The sequence below is a fragment of the Dipodomys spectabilis genome, unplaced genomic scaffold, assembly GCF_019054845.1.
Source record: "Dipodomys spectabilis isolate Male_0828 unplaced genomic scaffold, ASM1905484v1 ptg000207l, whole genome shotgun sequence".
Classification (NCBI taxonomy): Eukaryota; Metazoa; Chordata; class Mammalia; order Rodentia; family Heteromyidae; genus Dipodomys; species Dipodomys spectabilis.
Genome location: NW_024870884.1, coordinates 15175087 through 15201586, shown reverse-complemented (window position 1 = coordinate 15201586; position 26500 = coordinate 15175087). Strand labels below are relative to the sequence as shown.

Genomic DNA, 26500 nt, shown 5'->3' with positions numbered 1-26500 from the left:
GGAGAGGAAGGAGGTTCAGGGGGCCAAGAAAAGAAGGAACCACTGATATGAAGGGATAAAATGGGAAGTACATGTCTCAGTGGTTAATTCTTGAGGTTGACAGGATGAAGGAATGGGTGAAGATCGGGGATAATTATGAGGTATACTTGTGGAACTCAAGTTTCATGATTTAAGAAACTAAGTTATTGCTGGGTGCCAGTGGCTCACACCTGTCATCCTAGCAACTCAGGAGGCTGAGATCTGAGGATGGTGATTCAAAGCCAGTCCAGGCAGGAAAGTCCATGAGACTCTTATCTCCAATTAACTACAGAAATCCAGAAGTGACGCTGAGGCTCAAGTGGTAGAGCATTAGCCTTGAGTACCAACGCTCAGGGACAAGTGCCCAGACCTAAAGTTTAAGCTTCAGGACTAGCAAAGAAAAAATAGATTTTTTTCACTACAAGGTGTTTGAGCAAATGCTACAAATATTTGCAAAAGCCTGCTCTGAGAATTCGCAGCTGAAATTCATAGTCTGCCCTCCAAGGCCCTCCAGACTCCCATATCAGCAGGTGACACTCTGGGGAATGAATGGAGTGACAGGAGAAGGCCCAAGGGAAGGAGAGTTGTCCTTTCTAGCAGGAGTAACTCAGGGGAGGTGATGTTTCAGCTGAACCCTGAGGACACAGAGCAGTCAGAGCCTGTGAAGTCTGTAGGCTAACTGGCCAGCATGAGTTGGGAGAGGCTGACTGGCAGGAAGTGCCTCATAGGGCTCTCAGTGGCTGGGAGCTCAGGGTCTGTAGGAGACCAAGGTGTTTCAGGCTTGCCAGAATGAGGAAAATGTAGAGGTCCAGGCTTGATAGGGTGTGGGCGGGGGGCAGGGGAGGGGTGGGGGGGAAGTCAGCCAATGAGCCTCAGCAACAGTTCTTCTCTGGGCCTATCCAAGGCAGGAATGTAAGTATCCCCAGTGTGAAGCACTCAGTTCTAGATCTACCCAGTGCCCATGCTAGGAGAGGGGGGCAGATCACAGAACCATGGAGGGAAAGCTGCCTCCTGTCCTTCAGCAATCGAAGTCCAGACTCAGCAAGTGAGATGACACAACTCATGCGATCAGCCCCAGGGCATGCATGCAGAGAGCATGGGGTCAGAGTGCAGAGAGGCCCCCAGGGACAATGGCATGGGTAGAAGTAGATATTAACTTAGGAACAAGATGATGAGCTGGGCTGCACACCAGTGCCTCACACCTACAGTCTTGGCTACTCAGGAGGCTGAGATCTGAGAGTCACAGTTTGAAGTCAACCAGGGCAGAAAAGTCCACGGGACTCCAACAAAAAGCCATAAATGGAGGTGTGGCATAAGTGGCAGAGTGTCAGCTCTGAGTCAAAAAAAAAAAAAAGAAGAACAAGTAAGTCCTGAAGCTCAATGGAGTTCAAGCCCCAGTACTGGCACATAAACAAACTGGCTGTGGAGAATAGAGGGAGAAGTACATCAGGACCCAGAGGTGAGAGTAATTGAAGGGATCCTTCACATCTATCCCAGGGGACCACACAGAGGCAGGCTGGCAGGCACAGGAGAAAGACTATTATAAGGTTTATTAGAGGAGCCATATTTCCTCCAAGAGGAAGCACATGGCAACCTCCACTATTCAGGTAGCAGCAGGGTCTGACTTAGTCAGACGGGTTGTCATTTTTGTCTTGTATGACCGTGGCCATTTTGTCATAGTTGATGGCTTTGTGGCCCACATGTTTGAGACCATCCCATTATACAGGCAATAAATTGGTTTCACCTTTGGCCACCACCTGGGGAATTGTAAATCCCAGTGAGGATCCTGGTCAGGCACTAGCCTCAGTCCCAGCTAGGTGATTAGGGGTGGTCTGGTGGGCCTCATCTGCATAGCAGTGGGCCTTTCCTAAATATCCCACTGTCCCCCTGGTAGAAGGGTACTAGGTTATGTATACGCCACACCAGGTTACCTCATAGGATAGGAATATATGCTGCAGCTTCTTGGTATAGGCAGTAGGATTGGCAGAGAAAGAACCCAGGTGCATGTCAATCTGTGCTAGGTCATTTAATGAGAACGGCATATGCACCGTGACTCTGCCACCTCCCATAATGGAAGAACGTGGGCTCAAGTAGCACTCTGGTCTGTAGCAGGCCCTTGGGTCTGGGTAAGGATGGTACTCAATGTTTCTGTTTATTTTTTTAAGGTTTTTATTGTAAAAATACTGTACAGAGGGGTTATAGTTACATGAGCAAGGTAATGAGTACATTTCCTATCTAGCCTTGTTGCTTCTTCCTTTGTTTTTCCCCTACCATCCCTTCTTTCCCAACCTGTATCCGTATTTAAACATTTTGTTTTTTTTTCCCTTCCCCTCCCCAAATTAGAGAAGTGTATATACAAGATGCAGGGCACCAACATCAAATACAGTGAAAATAGGGCTTATACTGTGAGAGAGGAACATACAAAGAAACAAAAAGAAATCACATGATACATTATAAATACTGTTTCTGTAAGGCGAGTAACAACCTCCAGGGCATCTTTCAGCTGAGACAGCTGGTTCAGAGTGTCCAGGCCAGGCATGCTTTTGTCCATCGGGGAGGAGAGGTTGCTGATGGAAGGGGGCCTTGGCCTTGGATGGTGCGGGAATGGAGGGTGCCAGAACCATTGATAGGAGGGCTGAGTGAGGGCTGCTGGATCAGAGCCGGGGAGGGGGCTGCCACCTCTGGCGGAAGTCCCACCTCCTTCAGTGGAAATCCTACCTCCTCCAGCGCAGCCCAGGGGCTGTTGACCCACGTACTTGAAATGGCAGCAACTCATCCACCGGATCTGAAACAGAGTCTGGGGTATACACTGGTGGCCTTGTGGCTAGAAGGAGTTGGGCAGGAGGACTTAAGGACTTAGATAGTTTAGTTTGGAGGAAGGAGAGAAAGAAAGAGAAAGCATCTACGTAGCTGGCCTCCTTTAACCTGCATGACCGCCTGCAGAAGTTGGATAGATCGACCCCATAGGATACAGGATCCAGTGTCCCATGAATGGGCCACGTGGACTGATTGTCCAGTGAATATTTAGGCTATATCTCAGTACAGAAGTATATGAGCTCCTGTGGATCAATGTCAGATTGAAGTTGGAGCACTTTTAGATTATTTAAGAGACAACCCAAGGGGGAGTCCTGAAGAATGCCAGGAATATTAGACTGTGTCCGGCCCATGGTAAGTGACCTGGAACCAAAAGCTTGCTGCAGAGCATCCTCGGCAGTGCAATTTGGCTCAAAAAGTGGGAAACAACCAGTGGGAAATGTCGTCACATTTCTCCACGACCATGGAGGCCTTCAGAAATGTGGCTTAAATACTTGGTCAAGTTTTTCTGGGGTAGGGGAGCCCTGAAGCCCCCGGACAGAGGCACCGAGCCTGCCCAGTGAAATCTAAGTCTCTAGACTCTTCACTTACCTGGGGGTAGGACTTGATCAGCCACTGGCAGACGCGTAGGAGGCACTCAGTTCAGTAGGAAATCAGCTTGGCAGTCTTTTGGGTCTGCCTAGGACAGTGGGTTAGGTCCCAGGGTCGCTGGAAGGGCCCTCCCAGTGAATCCTCTGAGGAGCCTATCCCCGTACAGGCCACGAAAATGAAAGGAAAATAAATCTTTTCCTCTACGTGACTTCTGTCCACGTGGTCTTCTGGGTACCTTTCTGCCTGGGTTACATTTTCCTTTCAGTAATAAGCCTCCACAAGGAGAGTAGTAACCAAACCCCCACGTAGCTGTGCTTTGTCCTTCCCTCCCCAGAGGTGGAGACTTAGCATGTCTACCCCCCATCTAGAGTTGCAGACAGGATCGCTTTCCCAGCTCATGACACGTTTACTTTCTCTGGACAGATTTGGAAGACGGAGGACATGAAGATGTCCATTCTTGGGCAGGGAACAGCAGAGGAACCCTCCACTCAGCCCCCAAGCCCCCAAGGTACCTGTCTGGCTAAGAGGAAGCCACACCTGCCTTGAGCTATCTTCCTGCCTTGAGCTATCTCCCTTCCCTCTTCTCTTCCTGCTTTGCCTCTGGGCTTCAGAGCTGAGAGAAGACAACACTCTGGGGATTGCTGCCAGGGCTGGGGATGGACCTTGGGAGAATGATTTTCTTCCTGCAAGTTGTGGGGGGGGCTGGCAGTATGAAAAGCTCCTTGTTGCTTCTTGGCCTAGGCCTAGTAGACACCAGTATACCACACTAGCTCTAGGGTGCTCCATGGCCCTATGCACAGTGGGGATTGAGGCTCCTGAGCTTCAGGAGGGGAAACACATGTCCGTGATTTTGATTTGATGCTCTGTACCTGCCTGGATGGTACTAATGCCCACCAGGGAGCTAGATGCAGCTAGCTATTTGCCTGCACAGCCAGAGTGTGGATGGGAAAGGGAGCAACCCCTTCCCCAGAAAGGGGAGCAGAACATGGATCCCTCCAGTCTCAGATAGCCCTGTTGGCCTTGGTTTAGTCTACCCAACTCCACATGACAGGATCTTCAATGTGAGTCTGGGATTATCACCAATATGAGTCTCAATATGAATCTGAGCATTGCTCAGGGACTTAAGAAAGTGTAGATTCTGCCAGGCACCAATGGCTCACGCCTGTATCCTAACTAATCCAGGAGGCTGAGATCTGAGAATCCTGACTCAAACCCAACCTAGGAATAAGTCTGTGAGGCTCTTTTATCTCTAACCAGCAAGAAGCTGAGAGTGGAGGTGTGACTCGAGTGGTAAAGTGTCAGCCTCGAGTGAAAACCAAGTAAGACCAAAAGGCCTTGAATTTAAGTCCCAGTATTGGTGAGAACTCATGTGGGCACATGCACACACACACACACACACCTCCCCACCCAGCTGAACTCCTCCCTTTTTCTTTTGTTTGTTTTGTTTTATTTTGTTTTTCCTATGCTGGTACAGAGACGTAAACTTGGGGCCTGGGAGCTGTCTCTTAGCATTTTCCACTCAAGGCTGGTGCTCTACCACTTGCACCATAGCTCTACTTCTGGCTTTTTGCTGGTCAACTCCAGATAGAGTCTCATGTGAGCTTTCCTGCCTGGGTTGGCTTCAAACTTTGATCCTCAGATTTCAGCCTCTTGAGTAGCTAGGATTATAGGCGTAAGCCACCAGCATTCCGCTCCCTCCTCTAATTTTGTCCATATGGAAGGGAACCAGTACAGGTCTCTTATTCTCAGCCTGCTAGTGAAGCAGTTCTGTGGGCACTGCCCGCCATCTTGGTTTTAGGACCAACTGCTCCCTTTTGCAGCTCTCAAGGCCCAATGAGCTAAGGTTACTAGCTTAGCCAATGACTGCAATAAGTATGCTCAGAAAAGAAGGCTAAGTGAATGGCTAGAATGGTAGATGGATGGACAGATGAAGAAAAGGCACCTTAGAACCATTCACAGGTTGGATCGGGCCAACAGACCAATAGGTTTCTTACCAGCATCAACAACTCTAGTAAGGCTGTGTTTGTTCATTGCTTGAGTGTTGGAAAGGAGAAGTGGGAAACAAGACTGTAGACCCAGCAACCTGTGTGACCCTGCTTCCCTGTCTATCAAATAGAAGTCTCGTACCTCTGCCACACAGAGCATTGATGACAGGAAGTGACAGACATAGGCCAGGATCTACACCACAAACTCAGATCATTATTGTCACTGTCTCAGGCTCCTAAGAGATTCTTTTCATTAAACACAGTGGCTGATGATGAGATTAGGGAAATTACAAGATGGTTTCAAGATGACAGAGTCCCTAATCCATGATCTGCCCCTGTCATCCATCCTGACCTAAGGCCACCACTGCCCTATTGAGCTGACTGCCACAGCTGTGGAAGGATGAGGATGGAATGACATACTGGTGTACACAGCCAACCCATCTGCATGCCAGTTGACAACTATAACTCTCTGGAGTACTTTAATAAGGAAGCAAATTGTGTGTGTGTGTGTGTGTGTGTGTGTGTGTGTGTGTGTGTGTGCTTTAATTAAGGACCTGGATGCTGTTCTTGAACTTTTTGGCTCTAGGATAGCACTCTATCATTTGAGTCACAGCTCCATCTCTGACTTTTTTGGCAGTTTGCTGGAGATAAAAGAGTCTTGTAGAGCTGGGTACTGGTGGTTCACACCTGTAATCCTAGCTACTCAGGAGGCTGAGATCTGAGGATTGTGGTTCAAAGCCAGCCCAGGCAGGAAAGTTCTTGAGACTCTTTATCTCTAATAAACCACCAGAAAACTGAAAGTGGCCCTGTGGCTCAAGTGGTAGAGTACTTGCCTTGAGCTGAAGAGCTGAGGGACAGCAGGTCAAGACCCACGACTCACCAAAAAAAAAAAAAAAAGAGTTTTGTAGGCTTCAGGTTAGCCTCCCACTTAAGATCCTCAGATCTCAATCTTCTGAGTAGCTAAGATCACAGGTGTGAGTCACTGGCATCCAGAGCGTGTTGTTTTTACAATATTGCTCAAACCATTTTTGTTGGAAACGGGGAAATATTAAGAGTGACATGTGCATAGTTGCACACGCATCCTAGTGGCGTGTATTGCTGCATCCTTTCCGATGTCTTCAGGGGCAAGAAAGGAGATTCTTTGAAGAGATTGAGGATCTTGCATCTGTGGGCAGATGTAATCTCATTTCTGCCCAGAATTCATTTATTTGTCATATGCAGCAAGAACCAACCCAATTGAATACAATTTATTTCAGAAATCACTCCCTCGATTAGCACTCAATCTGTTAGATAAAAAGCACCCGGGAAACGTGTGCTGTTTGGAATTGTGTAGGAATTTACAGATGCCTAGTTCTGACTCCAGGCAATTTCTCCCACTGGTATCCCTCAGCTTTCCCTGGTGCCCAGGCCTGTCGGCACATGCAGGCCAGCACCCCAGGACCACCAAGCCCATGGCACCATTCCTTACCCTGAGTCCAGCAAAATGGCCTCACAGGGACGTGGCCAGCTGCTGTCTCTCCATCTCACCCTTCACATTTGTGAAAGAATTACTGTCTGTCCCCAAATGCAGTCATTAAAATGAGTGAAGTAATCATTGAGTTATATTTTTTTGAAAAAAAAATAATAAAAAAAAGTTCTCAGCATTTAATTATTGGTTGTGGCATGAGAGGATTTAGATAAGTTGATAATGCCAACTTTATGTAATTTATTTTTACTAGGCAATTACAGGCTGCATTACATCCTGGCAGCAAGGTATTGTGGGGCATCTTATTAAGCATAAAGCCAGTAAACACTGATGAACAATTTTGCTGAACTAGGCATGCAATTTAGAAAGCAATAATACACAAATCCAATTTGGTACACAATGGATACCGTGGCACGTCAGCACATGTAACTATCACAGCCTGCAAATTAAATTGGGACGGTCCTTTTTTTCTGTTGCAACAGCACAGGCTAAGATTAAATATATTTTTCCCCCCTCAATTTAGCAAGTTGCTGACCACAAATATAAATATGTGTGTATGTGTGGCCCACTGTGTAAATGTCCGTGGTCTCATGCATGGACATTGTTCTAACTCTTCTCTTGCACATTTCCAGCAGGTTGCAGGTGGGGAAAGAACCTTGCTTTGAGTCGAGAGCTGGACATCAGTGTTGCTTTGACAGGCAAACCCAGCAAGGCCAGCCCTGCCCTGACAGCCCTGGCTGTGTCTAAGTAAGTGCAACCTGGTTTCTCCAGGCCTCCAGCAGAGGGTGCTATGACCACCCTAGCAAAATCCCATCAACCCTGGGCCCAGACCAGGCCCAGGCCAGGCTGTTAGGCAGGCCCACCAGAGAATCTCCCAGCCACACTGGGCCTTAGGAAATACTATTTATTTAAGTGTCATAGACAACATTTGGTTCCCATGATTTTAGCCATCATGGTGATCCAGTGGAATTAGTTACTGAGATTCAATCAGCTCTCCACACAGGAAGTATCGTCCCCAGGCTACACTGGCAGAGGCAGGGCCAAACCTGCTCTCTGGAATCCCTAGCATCTTCAACTTTCTCTCTGTACTCTGGGACCCGCAGCTTTCCCAGCTCAGTGGCCCCTGCTGCCCTGATTAGTGTAGTCTCCATTTCTTCCAGTGCAGTCTCTGGCTTCAGGGAGATGAGGCCAGGACTGGCTCTGTGAAGTCCTGGACCAAGCCCCAGGAGGCAGTTTTCCTGAGTGTGGGCTGATATACTCAGTCCTCACAGGCTGACTCTGATACTCTTGTTTTTTTCTTTTTCTTCCCAAGAAACCAGACCAAACTCCTGGTTGGTGACGAGAAGGGGAGAATATTTTGCTGGTCTGCAGATGGGTAGGTGAGGGAGGTGGCTAGAGCCTCCAGAACTGGGAGAGAGTCTCTGGGGGCAACAGCAACGGTGCTGTGGAGGCTGAAGTCCACCCCAAGAAGCTTCCACTCCCCCAATGCCCAGGGAAGAAGAGGCATCTGGGGTTTACCTCTGTGTATTCCAAAACATCTCCAGTACCCAGGGTACTTCTGAAGAAAGCATCAACACATATATTTGTGCTGGAAACAGACCTGTCGGTGGGAAGCTGCACACAGAATTACACACGACTCACCTTCCCCAGGGCTCAGTGCACAGAAAAAACAAAATGGGATTGATCGCTGGAAATGGATGGAGAAGGGCTCATTGTCTTTGTTTTATTAAAGGAACTGTTTTCCAAATACAAAAATGTTTGAGTTCCAGACCACCCTTGAGTCCAAACCTCTACGCCAAGAAAGGCAAGTGTGAGTGGCCACTGCTTATCAATCTAGCTTCTGCCGCTCACATATGTGGAGGACATGAGTTTTCCCCTAGGGAAGACATAAGGGCTCCACAGACACAGTTGGCTGTGTCTCCAGCCAGGTTTTGCCTCATCCAGCTCTTTCTTGGACCCTCCCTACATAGCATCCTGTCCATATACATCAGCACCCTGCCCATATACAATTTGAGGCTATCACTCATCTTAAAGGATCTGTGAAATTTGTTAAAAAAAAAAACCAAAAAAACACCTGGCATATGCTGTAGTTACTTGCATCCTGTGGACCTCTAGAACCTTCTAGTACCTGGCAGCCTTAGGGTTCATCCTTAGTCTAATACGTTGTTCTCAGCCTAAAACTTGCAATACTCCTAGAAAGGAAATTCACATGCATATTGAATGAAAGCAAACTCAAGTGGCTGCAGAGGGGTTTGAAGAAATGACACTTCTCAGCTTCAATGCTCCTCCCAGGGGCTCCCTTCTAGGGTCCAAGTGGGATGCAAATTATACCCATATTTCTCTAAGGTCTGTAGAGACCTGGATGGCCAACCCCACACTCAGTGTCTCCTAAACCTAGGAATGATCAGAAAATGAACTTGGTGTCTTAGGGCCTCTGGCCTTTAGGTGGGCAGGGAGTCAGCTTAAAGATAAATAGTATTTAGAAAAGAGAAGTGAAATGCAACTATGTAAAAATAATAGTCATTGGTCCGGATGTACTAATTGATCTGGAAATTCTGAGATCTTTGTAACAGATATCTATCTGTTACAAAGTCCAGGGTGCTCTGGACCCTGATGGGGAGGGCTGTCATCCGGTCCCAGGCCTGTGGGTCACAGCACCTCCGTGCTGTCTTCCTGTTGTGTCCCCTAGTCAGTGTGGGTCTGTACCAGAACACCCACCTCTCCTGTGGTCTCAGGACAGGGGCCTTGTGAGGGTTCCCAGCTGCTCCAGTCAGCGACCCACATTCCACTGATCTTCACCCAGCCTAGCTGCCCGCTAGGACAGCTGTCTAATAACTCGGGCACAAGCCCCACCTCCCTCTCTATCCTCCCCCATGCCAGCTCCTGTGAATAGTGGCCCAACCCCCGTTCCCCATGCAAGACCTCAGCTCTCGTCATCTTCCCAAGGCATTCTGTGGTCATCCATCCATCACAGAATGCTTATCATGGGCCTCCTGTGGCGTTCTGTGTTCTGACATCCAGGGAGGGTGATGGGCACCCTCACCCCATGATCTCCTTGGTGCCCAAGGAAAGCAGTGCTGTCACAGGTTTGAAAGTACAAGTAAGGCAGCATGGTGGACCCTGCAGTCCTTTAAAGACACAGCTTTACCCTCTGAGGGTCCCCCTCCCCCAAACTACCTGAGATATGATTACTCTCACACAGCATTTATCATTTATAGGAAATTCAAATTTACCCAGAGGTATTTGTTCGTATACGTGGAGGTCACCCACCCTACTCCGCCCACGTCTTAGAAGCAGGGAAAGTTAGTGGCTGCCGGGGACCTGATGCCACTCACAGGAGCTTAGTGGGGATGGGTAAGTTGCTTGTGTTACTTAGACTGAAATGCAGCAGTGGGAGCTCATGGCGGACCCCCATGGAGCTGACCTGGTTTCAGAGCCTCCTGGATCCCTTTAGCCATCTTCTGGGACTCCACAGCTTCCAGCCCTGCCCCACCTTCCACTCCCCAGGTTACAAGAGAGCAGCTCAGTCCCCTGGTAATGCCAGCAGCTGTCTTCTCCCAAGCCCCACCAAACAGCCAGGGAGCCAGTCCTCAGCCAGCCATGGGAGCTGCAGAGATCAGGGAGATTGAATTTGACCACATTGAAATGCAGCCAGGCAGGGCACATTTGGGGAGGAATGGAGTCTTCATATGAAAATCCTGGATGAGATTTGTTTAGCATAAAATCTAATCTCTTTGAACCCAAATCAGTTTTGCTTTAGTAAGTTCTTGAGTACATATCACATTCCCAGGTATGGGTGTATGTGTGTGTGTGTGTGTGTGTGTGTATGTGTGTGTGTGTGTATGTGTGTGCACGCATGCATGCATGCACCTACACGTGGGAACATTTAAATATGTATTTGCTCTGTTCCGATTTTTCTCTTCTAGTCTAAGACACAGCCTGAGGTCCCTTCAATCATTCCTGGTAATCAGGTTGTCTTCCCTCCAAGGTTCTGGAAGCTCAAGAAGAACATTGCCCTCTCTATCCAAGGACTTGCTGATAGAGGCCTCCTCTGTGTCCAACCCCCTTGACTTTCCTTTTCTAGAAATCCATCACAATAAATACGGGACATGGGGAGAGAGCAGGTCTTCAGTGTTGTGTAGTATCACTTTGTAGCCTTGTGGTCTTCACCCACGAGACTGGGCCCTGAGCACCTCTCACCGTCATTGCTGAGGATGTTACCTTAGCTACACTTAATACTTGTTCATTTGTTACCTCACCCACTAGTGTTGAAAGAAGGTGCCTGACCTGTGCCAGGCTGGGGGCCTGACGAAGAAAAGTTGTGTCCAGGCACACACACTCTATGTGGTCAGCTCTGTGGTCACAACTCTGTGGTCACTGCTCTGCCCTGCACCAGGGGGAAGAAGGGATGAGGCCTGTCCTTCCCTTTGGGTAGGGCAGTGGCAGAGGCTGATCAAGGCCCAGGCCTTGAACCTATGTGAATCCTGCTCCTTTGGGCAGGCCATAAACAGAGGGAAGTTACAAACAGCTGCCTTAGCTAGGGACCCATGTTTCACACCTGTGATCTGAGGATCTCAGTTCAAAGCCAGCCTGAACAGGAAAGCTTGTGAGACTCTTATCTCCAAAGAATTCCCTAACAAATGCCGGATGTGGGGCTCAAGTGGTAGAGCATTAGCCTTGAGCACAATCGGTCAGGCCTAGGCCTTGAGTTCAAACCCCAGGACAGGCCCAAAAAAGAAAAAAAAAGAAAATACTGTTTTACATAGGGACCTGAGAAGAGAATGAAGACTCTTTTCTCTTCTTTTCCCTCTTGAAGTCATTAATTCAATTATTTGCCAAGTTGTTCTCATTCCCACACCATCTTCATGGTTTGTTTCTGTCACCTGTACAGTAGTTTCTTCGTATTTGTTTTTAATGCCATGCTTTAATTTGTGACCATTAATCTCATCTAAGCATTAATTGTCTGTGAAATCCCAGGCTGGATGCAATCTATAGTTTGTTAACTACATGAAAATAAGTGAAAAAAGAAAGCCAGCCTGTCTATCTACAGGGGCTCATGGGGTCTCAGACAATGCTCTGAGACCCACAGCCATCTTTATCCGAGGCCCTGGGGCAGGTACTCATTTTGTTCAGGGACATCAGAATAATAAGGACAGAATGTTGCAGGACAGATGGCTACCATGAACCCTGAGAGAAGGAGGCCCGGAGCCCTGTTCCTATCTAGAGTCAGAAGCAGACACCTGAACTCAGGGCCTGACTTCCACAGTGACTCAAACTCTGGGAGGAAAAATGGCTAATGTGCACTTCCTCTGCTAAATGGGAGTGGGGGGGGGATGAATTCCATTGGAAGGCTGCTGTGCACATGTGTAAGAATGTGTGTGTAGGGTGGAACCCCAGGCCTGCCACATGCCCAATCCTCAGTACTACAGCAGTGATGATAAAAGATGCCAGAGCTGTTGTTCTGTGATAATAGTGCTTTGTCTCTGTGGTTAACATAAGCAATGGCGTGAGTGTCACTCAAGCCAAGAGCCTCCATGGCATCTCAAGCCATGTCCAGTCTCCCCAGATACCTCAATCCCAACACACAATCAGAAATTGAAACCAAGCTCTTAATGCCATTCAAAATCACATAAAAATGTAAACTAGGATAGGTGTCAATTGTTCATGCCTGTAATCCTAGCTATTCAGGAGGCTGAGATCGGAGGAGCAAACTTGAAAGCCAGCCTTTGCAGAAATCCTTGAGATTCCTGTCTCCAATTAACCACCAAAAAACCAGAAGTGAAACTGTGGCTCAAGTGGTAGAGCGGTAGCCTTGAACACAAAAACTCAGGGACAGTGCCCGGGCCCTGAGTTGAAGCCCTAGGATCGACACACACAAAAACTGTGAACTACTTAGGAATAAACAAGGCCAGTGATGTGTGAGACCTAAATCTTCCCTGAAAACTACAAAAAAACAGTACAATGCAAGAAAACTGAGATCTCAGCCTCTTGAGTAGCTAGGCTGACAGGTGTGAACTGCTGGTACCCAGCTCACCGTTCACTGTTAGGACTCCTTCATGATCATTTTGATGCAAGTCTTTGGTCAAACAAGTGATTTGCAGATACCTGTGGGCTCCTTTTTCATTTTAATTGCAAATATCTTTGCGCTCGTTTTTCAGCAGTGTCTTTTAAAGAATAGCAGATCTTAAATTTGTTCAAGTCTAATTTGTCTAATCATTCCCTAATAGATTCCATGTTTGATATTGAATATTAGAAGTCTTTTGTAATTGTAGGTATCTCCTTTAGGATTATGGTTCATTGAAGAGCATGTTTTTGTTTTATAGTGTGAGGTGTGGAGGTCAGGTGTTTTTCCTTTGCATATGGATGCCTAGTGCTGCAATGCCATTGGATGATGGACCTCTAATTACTGTGTGAACTTGGCATCTTTGTTGATATCTACTGGCCATAAGCAGGTCAGTTTGTGAAACCTGTGAAGTCCACCAAGCCAACTGTCTACTTGCTGCCCACAGCACACTGTCTTAACTACTTTAGCTTTGTAAAAAGTTTCAAAATTGTTGGGTGCTGGTGGCTCACACCTGTAATACCAGCTACTAAGGAGGTTGAGATTTGAGGATCATGGTTCAAAGCCAGCCTTGGCTGACAAGTCTGAGAGCCACTCTAGTCTTCTATTAACCAGCAAAAAGCTGGACGTTGGAGGTGGGGCTCAAGTGGTAGAGCACAAGTCTTAAAGGAAAAAGCCAAAAACGAACATAAGTCCCTCAGTTCAAGCTCTAGTACTGGCATGTGCACATGCATGCACATACACTCGCACACACACAGACCCATCACAAAACAAGGACAAAATAAACAAGCAACGAGACAGAGGTGCCCACCGTGTGGACCCAGCTCACACTGGTTCTCCCTGACCATTGCTTCTGTCCCAGCGAGGCTCAGAGCACCGTGCTCTGGCATCATCAAACAGATGCCCAAACCCAGGCAAGAACCCCATGTGCCTTCCCCCCCCCGCTGCTGGCAGCCCCCTCGGTGGAAGAACCATTCCAGCTGGCATCCAGGCCAGGCGTGGGGCTCACTGTGAAAAATAACACAGATGGTCAGCCTCGCCATTTCCTGTACAACACATAATTAGGTTAGATAAGAAACTAGCTGTGTCTAAGTGCTATAAATGTCTATATTAAGCTCTTTGGAAAGTGCCGAGCACTTTGACATTTGAGAGTTCAGAGTAATTGAGGTATTGAAATAAAATTGCTTCTGTTATTTAAAAGGTCATTATCGTCTTCAGCTAGATATATGAAGACCATTTTCCACTCTAGTGAGCCGTTCTCTCTGGCACAATTAGTGTCGCTTGCACAGAGCCCTGCCAGGGAGACTCCCACCCAAGCAGCCCCCACCAGGCCCGAGACAGTGGCAAAGACACACAGAACACCAGAGAAGCAAAAGGATGCTGCTGTCATGCGGGTGCCCCATGGCACCCGTGAGGGACTGGCCCTGGCACAGGAGCGCACCACAAAACGGGGTCTCTCATTCTCACAGGCATCTGCAAGGATTCGAACCTGAATCAGAACAGATGAACCTGGCCTGAGGCTGGTTATCTGAAGGGAGACAGCAGAGGGTAAGCAGGTGTGGCCAGGAAGGAGTGTTCCCCAGTGAGCACTGTATGAAGAGCATACAACACTATGGTCAGCTCAAGAGAATCTCTCTCTCTCTCTCTCTCTCTCACATAGAGGAAAATACTTAGACTCAGGGAACAGGAAGGAAGCATCTGGAAATGCTGGAAAACTGAAAGCTTTTTAAGAGGTGCCCCAGGACCCCTCTCTGAACCTGTTGAAGGTCAGATAGTTTTCCCATGGCCTGGTCCCACCTCTGCTCCCGTCTAAGCCCGGATGTTTTCTCAGCTTCACCTCAAGGCACGAAGACCCAAGCAATGTCTGGTGGGCTGTGGTGAATGGAAAGGTTTAGACAATGGTGCTGAGCAAGGACGCTGGCTCCCAGGGTAGCTGGCGGCCGGAATGCCAGGCCTGGTCATGAGGGCTGGTCAGAGCCATGGGGAGCCCTGGGCCCCACTGGGTCTCATGATTCTATGAGAGTTCAAATCAAGAATCAAGTCCAGATCTCAAATCATGCTCTGTAAATGTTCCAGACAAAAATGTCTTCCATATTCATTAAACCATCTCAACGCCCTTTACTCCAAATACCATGTTAAACCAGTAGAATGTTTTTAACTACAAATTAGTGCTAAATTTTATTTGTACTAGAACTACTTTATATTCTCTGTCTCTGTTTCTGTCTCTCTCTCTATTTTTGTGCCGGTACTGAGGGTTGAACTCAGGGCCTGGGCTCAATCTCTTAGAATTTTCACATGAGCCACACCTCCATTACTGCGTTGTTGTTTTGTTGTTGTTGTTGTTTTGGGATTTTTGGGTGTGGTTAATTGGAGATAAGAGTCTCACAGACATTCCTGCCTGGACTGGCTTTGAACAGAGATCCTCAGGTCTCAGCTTTTCAAGTGAGCCACTGGCAGCCAGCTATATACTTGGTTATTGTTAATTTCATATTTCATACTTGTAAAGGGGCCTTACAGGGAAACTATTGGTTTTCAGCTGCACTTAAGAGAGAAGCTGTGCATTCTGGGTCCATTCTGCACAGCTGTCACACAGAACACCTGTGACTGAGTAATTTACAAAATTACTCTAGTTCTGGAGGCCAGAGGGCCTGCGTCCACGGCTGGCATCTGGCACGGACCTCCATGCTGCACGGCAAGCACCCCAGAATACACAGCCTGCAAGTTTTATAATTAACATTACCCCAGTCAAGACCTAAACACCTCCCTTCAGGCCCCACCCTGAGTAACGGTCACATGGGGATTAAGTTCTCAGGACGTGCTTCTGAGGTAACACATTGAAAACTTCAGCTATGGTGGTTACAAATCAGCCAAGGTGTATTTGTTGTACACTTGCCCTATAAGAGACCCTGTGCTGGTGGAGAATTAAACAGTTTAAGAAACATGCATATCTTAAAAGCAGAGATTCAAACACTTGCACACCATGTGCACAGAAGCATTGTTCAGAGAACACAAGCAGTCTTGGGCCACACAAGTGTTCAATAGCAAATAAATGAACATGAATGGTGGAATATCATTCGGCCTTGAAAAGGAAAACAGTCCTGACCCATGCTAAAAATAGGTGAGCTTTGAGAACATTATTGCCAAATGAAATAAGCCAGTTACAAAAGACAAATTCTGTTGGGTGGCTCATGTCTATAATCCTAGCTACTCAGGAGGCTGAGATCTGAAGATTGTGGTTCAGAGTTAGATTGTGGTTCAGGGAAAACGTGAGACAGTAATCTCCAATTAACCACAAAATAGCTGGAACTAGGGCTATGACTCAAGTAGTAGAGTGCTAGCCTTGAGCAATAAGACCAGGAACAGCAGACAGGCCCTGAGTTCAAGCACCATGACCAGCACCAACTACCCCTCCCCACCAAAAAAAAATAAAACCCACAAATAGTATATTATCTAACTTGTTTTCTAGAACTGTCACCTTCAAATGATGGCTTGTAGGTGGTGGGGGGTGGAGGGACTGCTGGACTATTGTTTAACAAGTATCAGGTTTTAATAAAGAAGTGCTGGAAATGGATGGCAGTGATGGTTGTGTACTGGTGTAAGTATACTTAATGCCACACAATTATACACTTAAAAATGAGTAGAATAAGCCAGGCACTGGTGACTCACACCTGAAATCCTACCTACTCAGGAGACTGAGATCTGAGGATCACAGTTTGAAGCCAGCCTGAGCAGGAGAGTTTGTAAGGCTCTTTTCTCCAATTAACCAGCAAAAAGCCAGAAGTGGAGTTGTGGCTTATGTAGTAGAGCTGGCATATTTTCTATTACGTCCATTGTCCACAATAAAATAGTTAAAAAATAAACGTTTTCTAGTTAGGTCAGTATTGCCTGTGTCACAAGGCAGCAGGATGGGGAACTCAAAGGTTTGTTTGTCCTACTTGGACACATGTCTGTGCTTCAGGCTGTTAGTGTGTGGGAGTACTGTAGGTCAGCAGAGCTACTCAAGGCACGCCCAGCCCAGCTGAGCATCACACAAGCCAGGCAAAGCTGGTGACGTGGCGCCACTGGAGGATGAAAGGCAACTTGATACAGACACAGAGCAGGAAAGGGATGGGCCGGGCGAATGAGAGGAGGCAGCCAGGACGTCTGTGCTTTTGCTGAATATCTAGGAAGCATTACACGGTCTGGATCTTGCTCAGGGAGAAAGCACTGTAAAATAATGTGCTGGGAATGCTGAGGATGGATGGGGCCTGCTTCGCATGTGTAAAGCCCTGGGTTCAAATCCCAAATACCACATTAAGAAAGGGGTTGACTGGGTGCTAATGGCTCATGTCTGTAATTCTGCTTACTCAGGAGGCTAAAATTTGAGGATACCAGTTCAAAGCCAGCCAGAGCAGAAAAACCTGTGAGATTCTGGTTTTGGAAAACATAGTATTTTTATTTCCAGTTAACCAGCAAAAAAGAAAAAAATGGAAGTGGAGGTTTGCCTCAAATAATGAAGCACCAGCCCTTGAGTGAAAAAGCCAAGCAAGAATGCCAGGCCCTGAGTTCAAACCCCAGTACTGGTACATGCCCACATGTATACACACACACACACACACACACACACACACACACACACACACACACACACACACACACGAATTTAGAGAAATTCAACACAACAACAGGATGATCCTTTGCAACCTGTAGGCAACTTGCAAACACAGATATCCTCACTACCTTGTCTTAGAGGTGGGATTTCACCCGAGAAAAAACAACATTCTCTTCTTCCATTTTTAAGATTTCTTTTGCAATGGTGGGGATTGAATTTAGGGCCTCCCCCAGGTAAGATGAGCTCTTCTGCCATGGAGTATGCCTTGTTTTTGGTGCCAGAACTGGGGCTTGAACTCGGGCCTCTTAGTCTCAGATGGCTTCTTTACTCAAGAAGTGGTGTTCTACCACTTGAGCCAGAATGCTTTGTCCAGTTTTGCTGGTTAGTTGGAGATTAGGAGCCTCACAGACTTTACTATCTAGATTGCCTTCAATCCATGATCCTCACATCTCATCCTCCTGAGTAGCTAGGATTCCAGGCCTGAGCCACCAGCACTCAGGCCCTTCTTTTGTTGTTAACAAACTTAAGTTCATACACATTACCCTGAGGATGGACATAAAGGGCAGGCAGGAAGTTATGGGAAGTTGAGGACATTTTCTGTGATGGTTTTCCATATTGACCTTAGCTGTGGAGCTCTGAGTCAGTGGGTCTGGCCCTGAGCTGTCCCCTAGGCCCATCACAGTCCAGTGTTTCTCTGAGAAAAATCTATGAGCTCCTTTTTGCCCCACAGGCCACCCTAGTGGTGCACACCCCAGATACCATCACAGACAACAAGTAGACAGCATTAGAGGGCGCCACCAGCCCCATGCTAGTGGATCTGTCACCACCATAGCTGAGCATGTTATTTCAGGCTGGTCTCATGGAAAAGGGCGGAAGGGGCTGCCAGTGGGGCAAATCTAACAGCAGCAGTTTTGCTGAGTGTGGAAGCCTTGGACAGTGTGGTTTGGGCAGAGGATTTGGATACTGGCTTCAGAGAGAAACAGAATCTATAGGGGAACAAAATCCTTGCCAGGTAGGATTTTCTTTTTCTTTTCTTTTTTTGTAAGTGTTCAAAGCTCCTTAGTATTCTTTCTCCATGTTGTGTTTTGTTTCTATGTATTGAGAAGCCACACATGGTAGGGGGCACTGGGACAGATAACAGGAGCAAAGCTGACAAGAAGCCCTCTATGAGACTCACTGTTCAAAGAGGAGAAAGGTGTGTGTGTGTGTGTGTGTGTGTGTGTGTGTGTGTGTGTGTGTGTGTGTGTGTGTGTGTTGGGGATAGTAGGTAGCAGGTCCTGCAGCTTGAAGTCAGGACCTGGGTGCTTGAGCCACAGCTCCATTTCTGACTTGTTAGTGATTCATTGGCGATCAGGTCTTACAGACTTACCTGGAAAAACTAGCTTTGAACCATGATCCTCAGCTCAGCCTCCTGAGATCTGACTGAGATCTGTAGCTAGGACTACAGGTGTGAGCCACCAGCACCCAGTGAAAACTGTGGTTTTATAATCCCATTCCCCAGAGGAGAGCAGTCTGAAGAAGAAAATATGGCAGGATTCACTTCCAGGAGCTGGAGACCATGGCCAGGGGAGGAAGGGCAGTGGATCAGCTGACCCTCGTGGAGAAGCCTCTGAGCCAGGCACAGTGCTCACATGTTCTCAGCAGAGTTTTATCTTGAGCCTCCAAGAGCCAGCCTGGATGGTAGACCTTCCAGTATGACCACTCCCAGTCCTGGGCTTGGGGAGCAGTTTGCCCCCTAGGTTAATCCCCATCTGGGAGCCCCCTCATATTTGTCCCCCCTTGTACATCCACCCTTACCCTCCTCTAAGGTGTGCTGCTAGTGTTTGTGATCATGAGTCTTGTCCTTCGCCCCAGGAGGAGGGCTTGTTGCCCAAGGAAGATGACTTGATATTCTGTTGGCTGAGGCCATTTCTCAGGAGAACATTGGAAGTCAGAGAGAACCAATGGCTTTCCAAAGACACAGCAATGGAAAGACAGACCCATGGTTGAAGCCAGATCTCATGCTACTGAGTGTTCATGCTACTGAGAAGAAAATCCAAGAGTTCAACATTCCTGAGACAGGTCCAAGCCTGGTCAGGCTTCCAATGGATTCTTTTTGTTTTGTTTTGTTTTTGTTGTTGTTTTTTTTTTGGGTGGGGGGCCTGAACTTTGGGCCTGGGCACTGTCCCTCAGCTCTTCAGCTCAAGGCTAGTGCTCTACCACTTGAGCCACAGCGCCACTTCCGGCTTTTTTCTTTTTGCTTATGTGGTGCTGAGGAATCGAACCCAGGGCCTCAGGCATGCAAGGCAAGCGCTCTACCACTGAGCCACCATCCCAGCCCCTTCCAATGGGGTCTTCTCGATCCAGAACAAGGAAAAAGGACATGTCCAGGGCAGTGTTTGCACAGCTCAGACTCATTCTATAATGTGCATTTATTCTTGTGGCCCCCAGCAGGTGGTGACGGTTCCTTGAGTTTTCAAAGACAGAAAATAGGATGACTAGTGGCTCAAGGTGTCTGAGAAGAATGCAAGAAGAAATTACTTTTAGGGCTAGGGGGCGTGGCTCAAGTGGTAGAGCACCAGTCTAGCAATCATGAGGTCCTGAGTTCAAACCCGTACTGCCAATTTTACAAGAAAGAAAAAGTAAGAAAGGTAGAGATAAATTGTAGAGAATGAGAGGATTCAGTAAGTTGGCTGGATTTGTGGATGAAGTGATAGAGGGTTGGTTTACCAAGTACAAGACTCTGAATTCAAACTCCAGTTTTGCCAACAAAAGAAAGGAAGAAAAGAAGAAAGAAAGAAGGGAAGGAAATATAGTAAATTAAGTATTATTGCAAAAGAAAAATATAGCAAAAGAATATGTGTTATATGTATTATAAATATATAAAACATTTATATTATATATTTATGTTCATATAATATTCAAATATTTATATAAATTATAAATATACCAAAGGAAAAATGCACATGCAGAAGATAATTACAGACACTGAATGTCACCTGGAGTTTCAATCCTTAGTCTAGTACGCAAGCCAGACAGAACCTTTGACATGCTTCATTAGTTTATAACCTCTTGTTGGCACACGATATACATTACCATTTTACTTGAAAATGGAATGAAATGAGGAGAGGAGAGGGAGAGAATAGCCTAAGAAGATAAAAAGGGATGTTTGGACCAAGGAAGGATCATGAAAATAATGCATGGGCTTGTAGAAAAGGCAAATGGAGCTGGGCTTTGAGAAGAGGACCATTTGAAACACACAGGGACAGAGACGTCTGCATGGTCTCACAAGTGGCCACCAGGTGGTGCTGTCAACACTACGTAGTAGAGTTGCTGCTCAAAGTCCACAGAGAAGCAAGAAGGGTCCTAGAAGCCTCTTGGACACCTAGGAGACCATGGGTCCCTGCACACCCAGATCTGCAGCCCAGGAAGCCCTACTTCTGGATAAAGGACTCCTTGCTGTCTCCCTGACAGTACCGATCAAGCTGGCCAGAGACAGAGGAATCGGGGCATTCACAATAGTCTTAGTCTCTGCTTGAATATTTGGAGTGAACTCTGTGAATGGCAACAAATTGCATAAAGTCGAAATCCTCCAGAATAAAAGAAACAAGTTAAAAGAAACCACCATCAAGTTCCCTCCATGTGGAGATGAATAATTCTGTTATTTAGGATCTCTTCGAGTTTTCTGTGCACCTGTGGGTATGCCACAGTCCCCTTCCCACTGTGGCATTTCTCCTGCCTTCTACCAGGCCTATTTCCTCATAATAGACCCAAGCTGCCTTTTGAACCAATAGTAAGAGAAGCCTGGTGTGCCTGCTGCCCTCCCTCCTTGCTCACGCTTGAAGGCCTCAATCTGAACTCCTGGGGGCTCACCTCACTTCCTGGGTGGGACATGGTTCCGTTGTATACTGAAGTCCCCCAGTGGGGATTTCGGGCCCGATGGTCCTGCTTGCAAAGGCCCGGAACCATCTGGAAAGAGGTCTGTAAACACATGTGTATTTATATTCCAGAAAGGCCTTGCCCTGTGCCTCCCAGAAGTTCTTACCCCTTCCACAAGGTTCTGTTTGGATAGCTGATTCTCTTCAAACACCAGATCTTATGATTTTGTGGAATGTCCTCAAAGGGCCATAATGATTTGGTCTCTAGGTGGCTCTGTTGGGAGGTGAAGGTGTGGTCTAGTGAGGGGTGATTAAGCCTTGAGGGGGATCTAGAACTCCATTCTCTTCCTCTTATTCTTCTTCACTCTGTGTGTGTGTGTGTGTGTGTGTGCGCGTGCACGCACGCACGCGCACATGCACCAGTTCTAGGGCTTGAAATCAGGGCCTGAGCACTGACTCTGAGCTTTTATGCTCGAGGCTAGAGTTCTATCACTTGAACCACAGCTCTCTACTTCTAGCTTTTTGGTGGCTAATTGGAGATCAGAGTCTCTTGGACTTTCCTGCCTTGGCTGGCTTCAAACCATGATTCTCAGATCTCAGCCTCCTGAGTAGCTATGATAACAGGCATGAATGACCAACACTCACTTCTTCACTTCTTACCTGAGGATGTAAGTAGTCTTGACTTGCCAGAAGGTTCTACCATGAGATGCTGCCCACCAGAGGCTCAAGGCAGAGGGTCCATGCACTCTTGAATTGGATTCTTAGAATCCTTTCCCTTTTGAAGTTAATTGATTCAGGTATTTCATGATCATGGTGGAAAGTAGACTCACCAAGGCAATAGCTTCCGGAGACTGGAAGGGGGGGAGGGCAGGGGAAGGCTGCCCACCTCAGAGAGAAAATCTGCCACTGCCCTGTGAGGGCCCAGTATGGGAGGAGGTCCTGTCAGTCCTCTGGTGGTCCCTCTGCATATCAGAGACTGACCTATGGCATTGCTGTGCTCAGCCCTCACCACGCTCACCCCGCTCGCCTCCTGAGGCTGCCCCACAGCTGACCACCACCATGCTGCTGCAGGTGCTCTGGCCAGAGCCACAGCCGGGGTTGAAACACCAGCAGGCACAAGATTCACCTGGGCTCCATCTTTAGTCTATTGCCCCAGAGCTTTCTCAAGATAGAGCTCTCACAGCTGGAAACCTGTGGGGAAACCATGGTTCCCAAAACCTGGTGTTAGTGCCTCATGGGTTCTAGGGACCACTACTACTCTGATGGTCCCAGCCCTGCTCAGCATGGAGCTTCCCTATGCAGCTATGATGACCCCGCAACACTGGCATGGGCCCCTCCCCCAATGCAGTAGCTAAGAGTCAGCATGATTTGAGCAACTAGTTCAGAGCGGCAAGAGGTGAGGAGTGAAGCTGGGAAGGCAGACACAGCTCAGGAAATAAGTAAGTGACTGCTTGTACAGGAGGCTGAATTATGCCCTGATGACTAGAAGCATGATTTTAAACCTGATAGGATTGACTTGGCCGGTCTCCATTTTAGGGACTGACCTCTGGCAGTTTAGATGGCACAGGACAAGTCAGAGGTGATGGGGGAAGGGGTCATGAAAGAGGTGAGCAGAGCTGTTCCTGGGGGCAGCAGGCTGAGCTGCAGAGCTTCTGCGTCTCCTACCTCAGATCAACATGGATGCCACTGGCTGAATGAAAACTGGCTCCACCCAGTGTCCAGCACCTGACACTTTTCAATAAAAAATAGTAGCAACCAAAGGAGGACACTCTTAGGGAGGAACACAAAGGCACAATGTATATGTGTATCTGATCATATAATATTGCTCAAAATGAACTCCAGGAAATGGAAACAAGAGGTTTTTTTTTCTTTGTTGTTTTCATTTTCTTTTCTTTTTGTCTTGTTTGTTCATTTATCTGTCCTTGAGAGGGCAAGGAGGACATAGATATGGAGAGTTAAAGGGTGAACAAATGCAGCAGTGGTACTCATTAGACATGCTGTGTAAAATGAACTATACAACTTGTGGGTGGGGATGGGAGGAAAAAAACTAGGGGAACACAAGGGAAGGGGTAACATTGTCCAAAATAAAGTATTCTTATATAACTGTAACTCCTCAGTACATCCCTTAGAATAACAATAACGAAAATTTAATGAAAGCATTCCAAATCAACAGTTACAACCCTCTTAGGGCTTTGTGAAGAATTTGCTCCTTCCCTGGGGCTGAAGCAAGCATGGAGCTGAGGAGATTCTGCCCTCCTCTTGGGAGCCCCAATCCTTAGCTGAGCAAAGATTAGCCCTGAGCGAGGAGGGTACACCCAGGTGGGAAGGAGGGGCATCAGAAGTCACATACAGGTGGAGGTCACAGGGCTGGGAGTCAAGAGCCCAGAGCCCAGCAAGGCCCCAGCGAGGCCTCAGAAAAGCAGGTGCTTTCCCATTGACCCCAGCTTTATCTGGAGACCCTTCCAATCAGGCCCTGGTATCGTGTCTCTAAAATTCTTATAGATGGTGGGTTTTTAAAAGAAAACTGATCCCATGCACTCAATAATACTCCTGAATAAGGAGTTAGATGTTGGTGAATTCTTTGAGACCCACAGGTAGACCCAATGTCTAGAGTTCAACACATCCATGTAACCAGGAAGGAATCTCACCTAGTTGCCCCCACAGGCAGAAACCAGCAATAAAAGAACAGACCTCTATTTCCTTCCCCAGCAGCCACAAACCCCAGACCAGCCACTAATGAGCTTGTCTTCTGTTTGCTGATGGAAGACACTTATCATAAAATTTAATGCGGAAGAACAAGGTGTGTTTAACCCGAGATGTAAGCATCTCTAATTCTATTTAAAACTATAGGGTGCAGTACATTAAACATTTAGCCATCAGCCACTAAATTGGTGTGGAACTAATTGCACTGTGTTTCTTAGAAAGCAGACACCTCACACATTCAGTAAGAGGAGGGTCTATAGCATCTATGCCAGACGACAGAAAAAAACACAAATCACCTCAGAAAAATGCTACACGAAGTGAAGCAGACACGACCAAGAGCCAAAATCTGTTAGTCTTGTGCACTTGGAGATTATGTTTCTCTCTCAGGAAAACACCATTAAATTAAAAAAAAAAGAGATATATACTATACATTCAGAATGAGCAAAGAAAGAGCACAACTTCCTATCTAGGTGACCACCCAGAATTCACACTGCTGAGTAGTTCCCTTGAGAAAAGAAGGCAGCCTTCTCCTGGCGCGCTCAACCCATTCATTGTCCTTGGTCTCTTTTTCCAGGTTCCTCAGCAACTCTGGAGCTGCCAAGTTAGGTACATGCACTGCCCAGCCCTGGGCACCTTCTCTCCTTCCAGTGGCCTCTCCCTGAGGTTTTTGCCTACTGTCAGGGCTCCAGCTTTGACATGAAGTCTGAAGGCACCCATTTCTGGTGCCCTGTTTCCATCAGTTTATGTGCTTACTACTCAAAGTGGGGCCCAGGGGCCAGAGCATGGATATATTCCCTGGAAGCTTCTTTGAAATTCAAAATCCCAGGTCCTGTCCCAGATCTCCTGAGCCAGGATCCCCATTTTACAGAGGCCACCAAGGATTTGTCCACTTCCAGGAATGCTAGTCTTCATGCCCACACATCTGACTCTTTCCTACAACCCAAGCCCAACAAGGCTTCCCTGAATGCAGAGCCTGCTTTCCTGAAAGCAGAAATTGTTTCCTTTTCCTTCCCAGTTAATCGCTTCTGCCCCAGGTATGAGGGCTAGGGTATGCTTCTGGGTGAGTCTCATATAAATTAGGCTCACCCTCTGAGCCCAGTTTCCAAGATCAGGAGACTCGAAAGGACATCACATTCTGGATGGAAGCCATCTTACCTATACAGCCAACACAAATAGGCTCCTACCATATATATGTACCGGCCCATGGAGTCACCACCCTCTGCCTACTACTTCAGCCATGCTCGGGTCCCTGTTCTGCTCCTAAGAAGTCAATTCCTTAAGGAGAGCAGGAGTCCATTAGTGCTCCATTGAGGACATCTTCAGAGCCTGGGATGGGTCTGCTGAAAAGGTAGGGTGCAGACTGTAGTAGGGGCTTGGGATTACAATGGCTTTCCCATCCATAGGAGCTGCATCTACAGAGTCAACCAACTGTGGGCTGAAAGTATTTGAAATAGAAGTATGTTGGCATTGATCCCTATACAACAGGATAGGACAGCTCTTTGCATAACATTTGCTTTGTATCAGGTATTATAACTCATCTACAGATTGTTTACAGTACTTAGGAGGGTGTACTGGATTATGTGCAAATACTTTATAATAATTATTATTATTAATATTTTTGTGCTGATCCTGGGGCTTGAATTCAGGGCCTGGGTACTGTCCCTGAGCTTCTTTTTGCTCAAGGCTAAGGCTCTATCACTTGAGCCACAGCTTTACTTGCAACTATTTTTTTTAGTGGAGATAAGAATCTCTCAGACCTTCCTGCCTAGTCTGGTTTCAAACCAGAGTCTTCATATCTCAACCTCCTGAGTTGCTAGGATTACAGGCATGAGCCACCAGCACCCAACTTGCCCAAACTCTTTATAGATATGCTTACCAAAGTGACAAGAAGGCTGTGAATCATCAGTAAAAAGAGAGTCATTAGCCATAGGACCAACCTACTTCATTATACATTCAAATTATGATGAATGTATGTTATTTTTACACCAGTAAGATTCAAGAAGTGGTAGGTTTGGCCTTTTAGTCTTTTCCCCGAGTGCTAGGGGCTATACTAAAGCCAGCTCTCTCCTCTACCAAAGCTGCTTTAGCTCTTGGACTAGGGCTTTGTTTGACAGGGATATAAGATAACTATACTCAGGTATAATTTTGTTACCCCTCTTTGCTTACTGTGGTGATTCACCCTAGCCACATCATCACCAAATCTGAGCCAGTCTTCTCTGCCGCTGTATTGTGAGTGATGGGTCTGTTTTCTTGGACTACGGTAAACTTATAAGTAGTCCCTTTGGGAAATGATTCCTGCTGGGTGCTGGTGGCTCATGCCTGTAATCCTAGCTACTCAGGAGGCTGAGATCTGAGGATCACAGTTCAAAGCCAGCCCAGGCAGGAACGTCCATGAGACTCTTATCTCCAGTAAGC

At 47.1% G+C, this 26500-nt stretch overlaps 1 protein-coding gene across 2 annotated transcripts in view; it reads left to right on the top strand.

The window, feature by feature from the left end:
• Nucleotides 1–8646, top strand: part of Wdfy4 (WDFY family member 4) — a 270144-nt gene extending 261498 nt beyond the window's left edge. Inside the window, exons 60-62 of one of the 2 annotated variants that reach the window (XM_042696276.1) lie at nucleotides 3847–3931; nucleotides 7509–7620; nucleotides 8186–8646. In XM_042696276.1, coding sequence (XP_042552210.1) covers nucleotides 3847–3931; nucleotides 7509–7620; nucleotides 8186–8252 — 264 coding nt within the window. In that variant the 3' untranslated portion in view covers nucleotides 8253–8646. Of the gene's footprint in view, nucleotides 1–3846; nucleotides 3932–7505; nucleotides 7621–8185 lie in introns of both variants that reach the window. The other variant, XM_042696275.1, reaches the window with a different exon arrangement.
• The last annotated feature ends 17854 nt before the right edge of the window (nucleotides 8647–26500 follow it).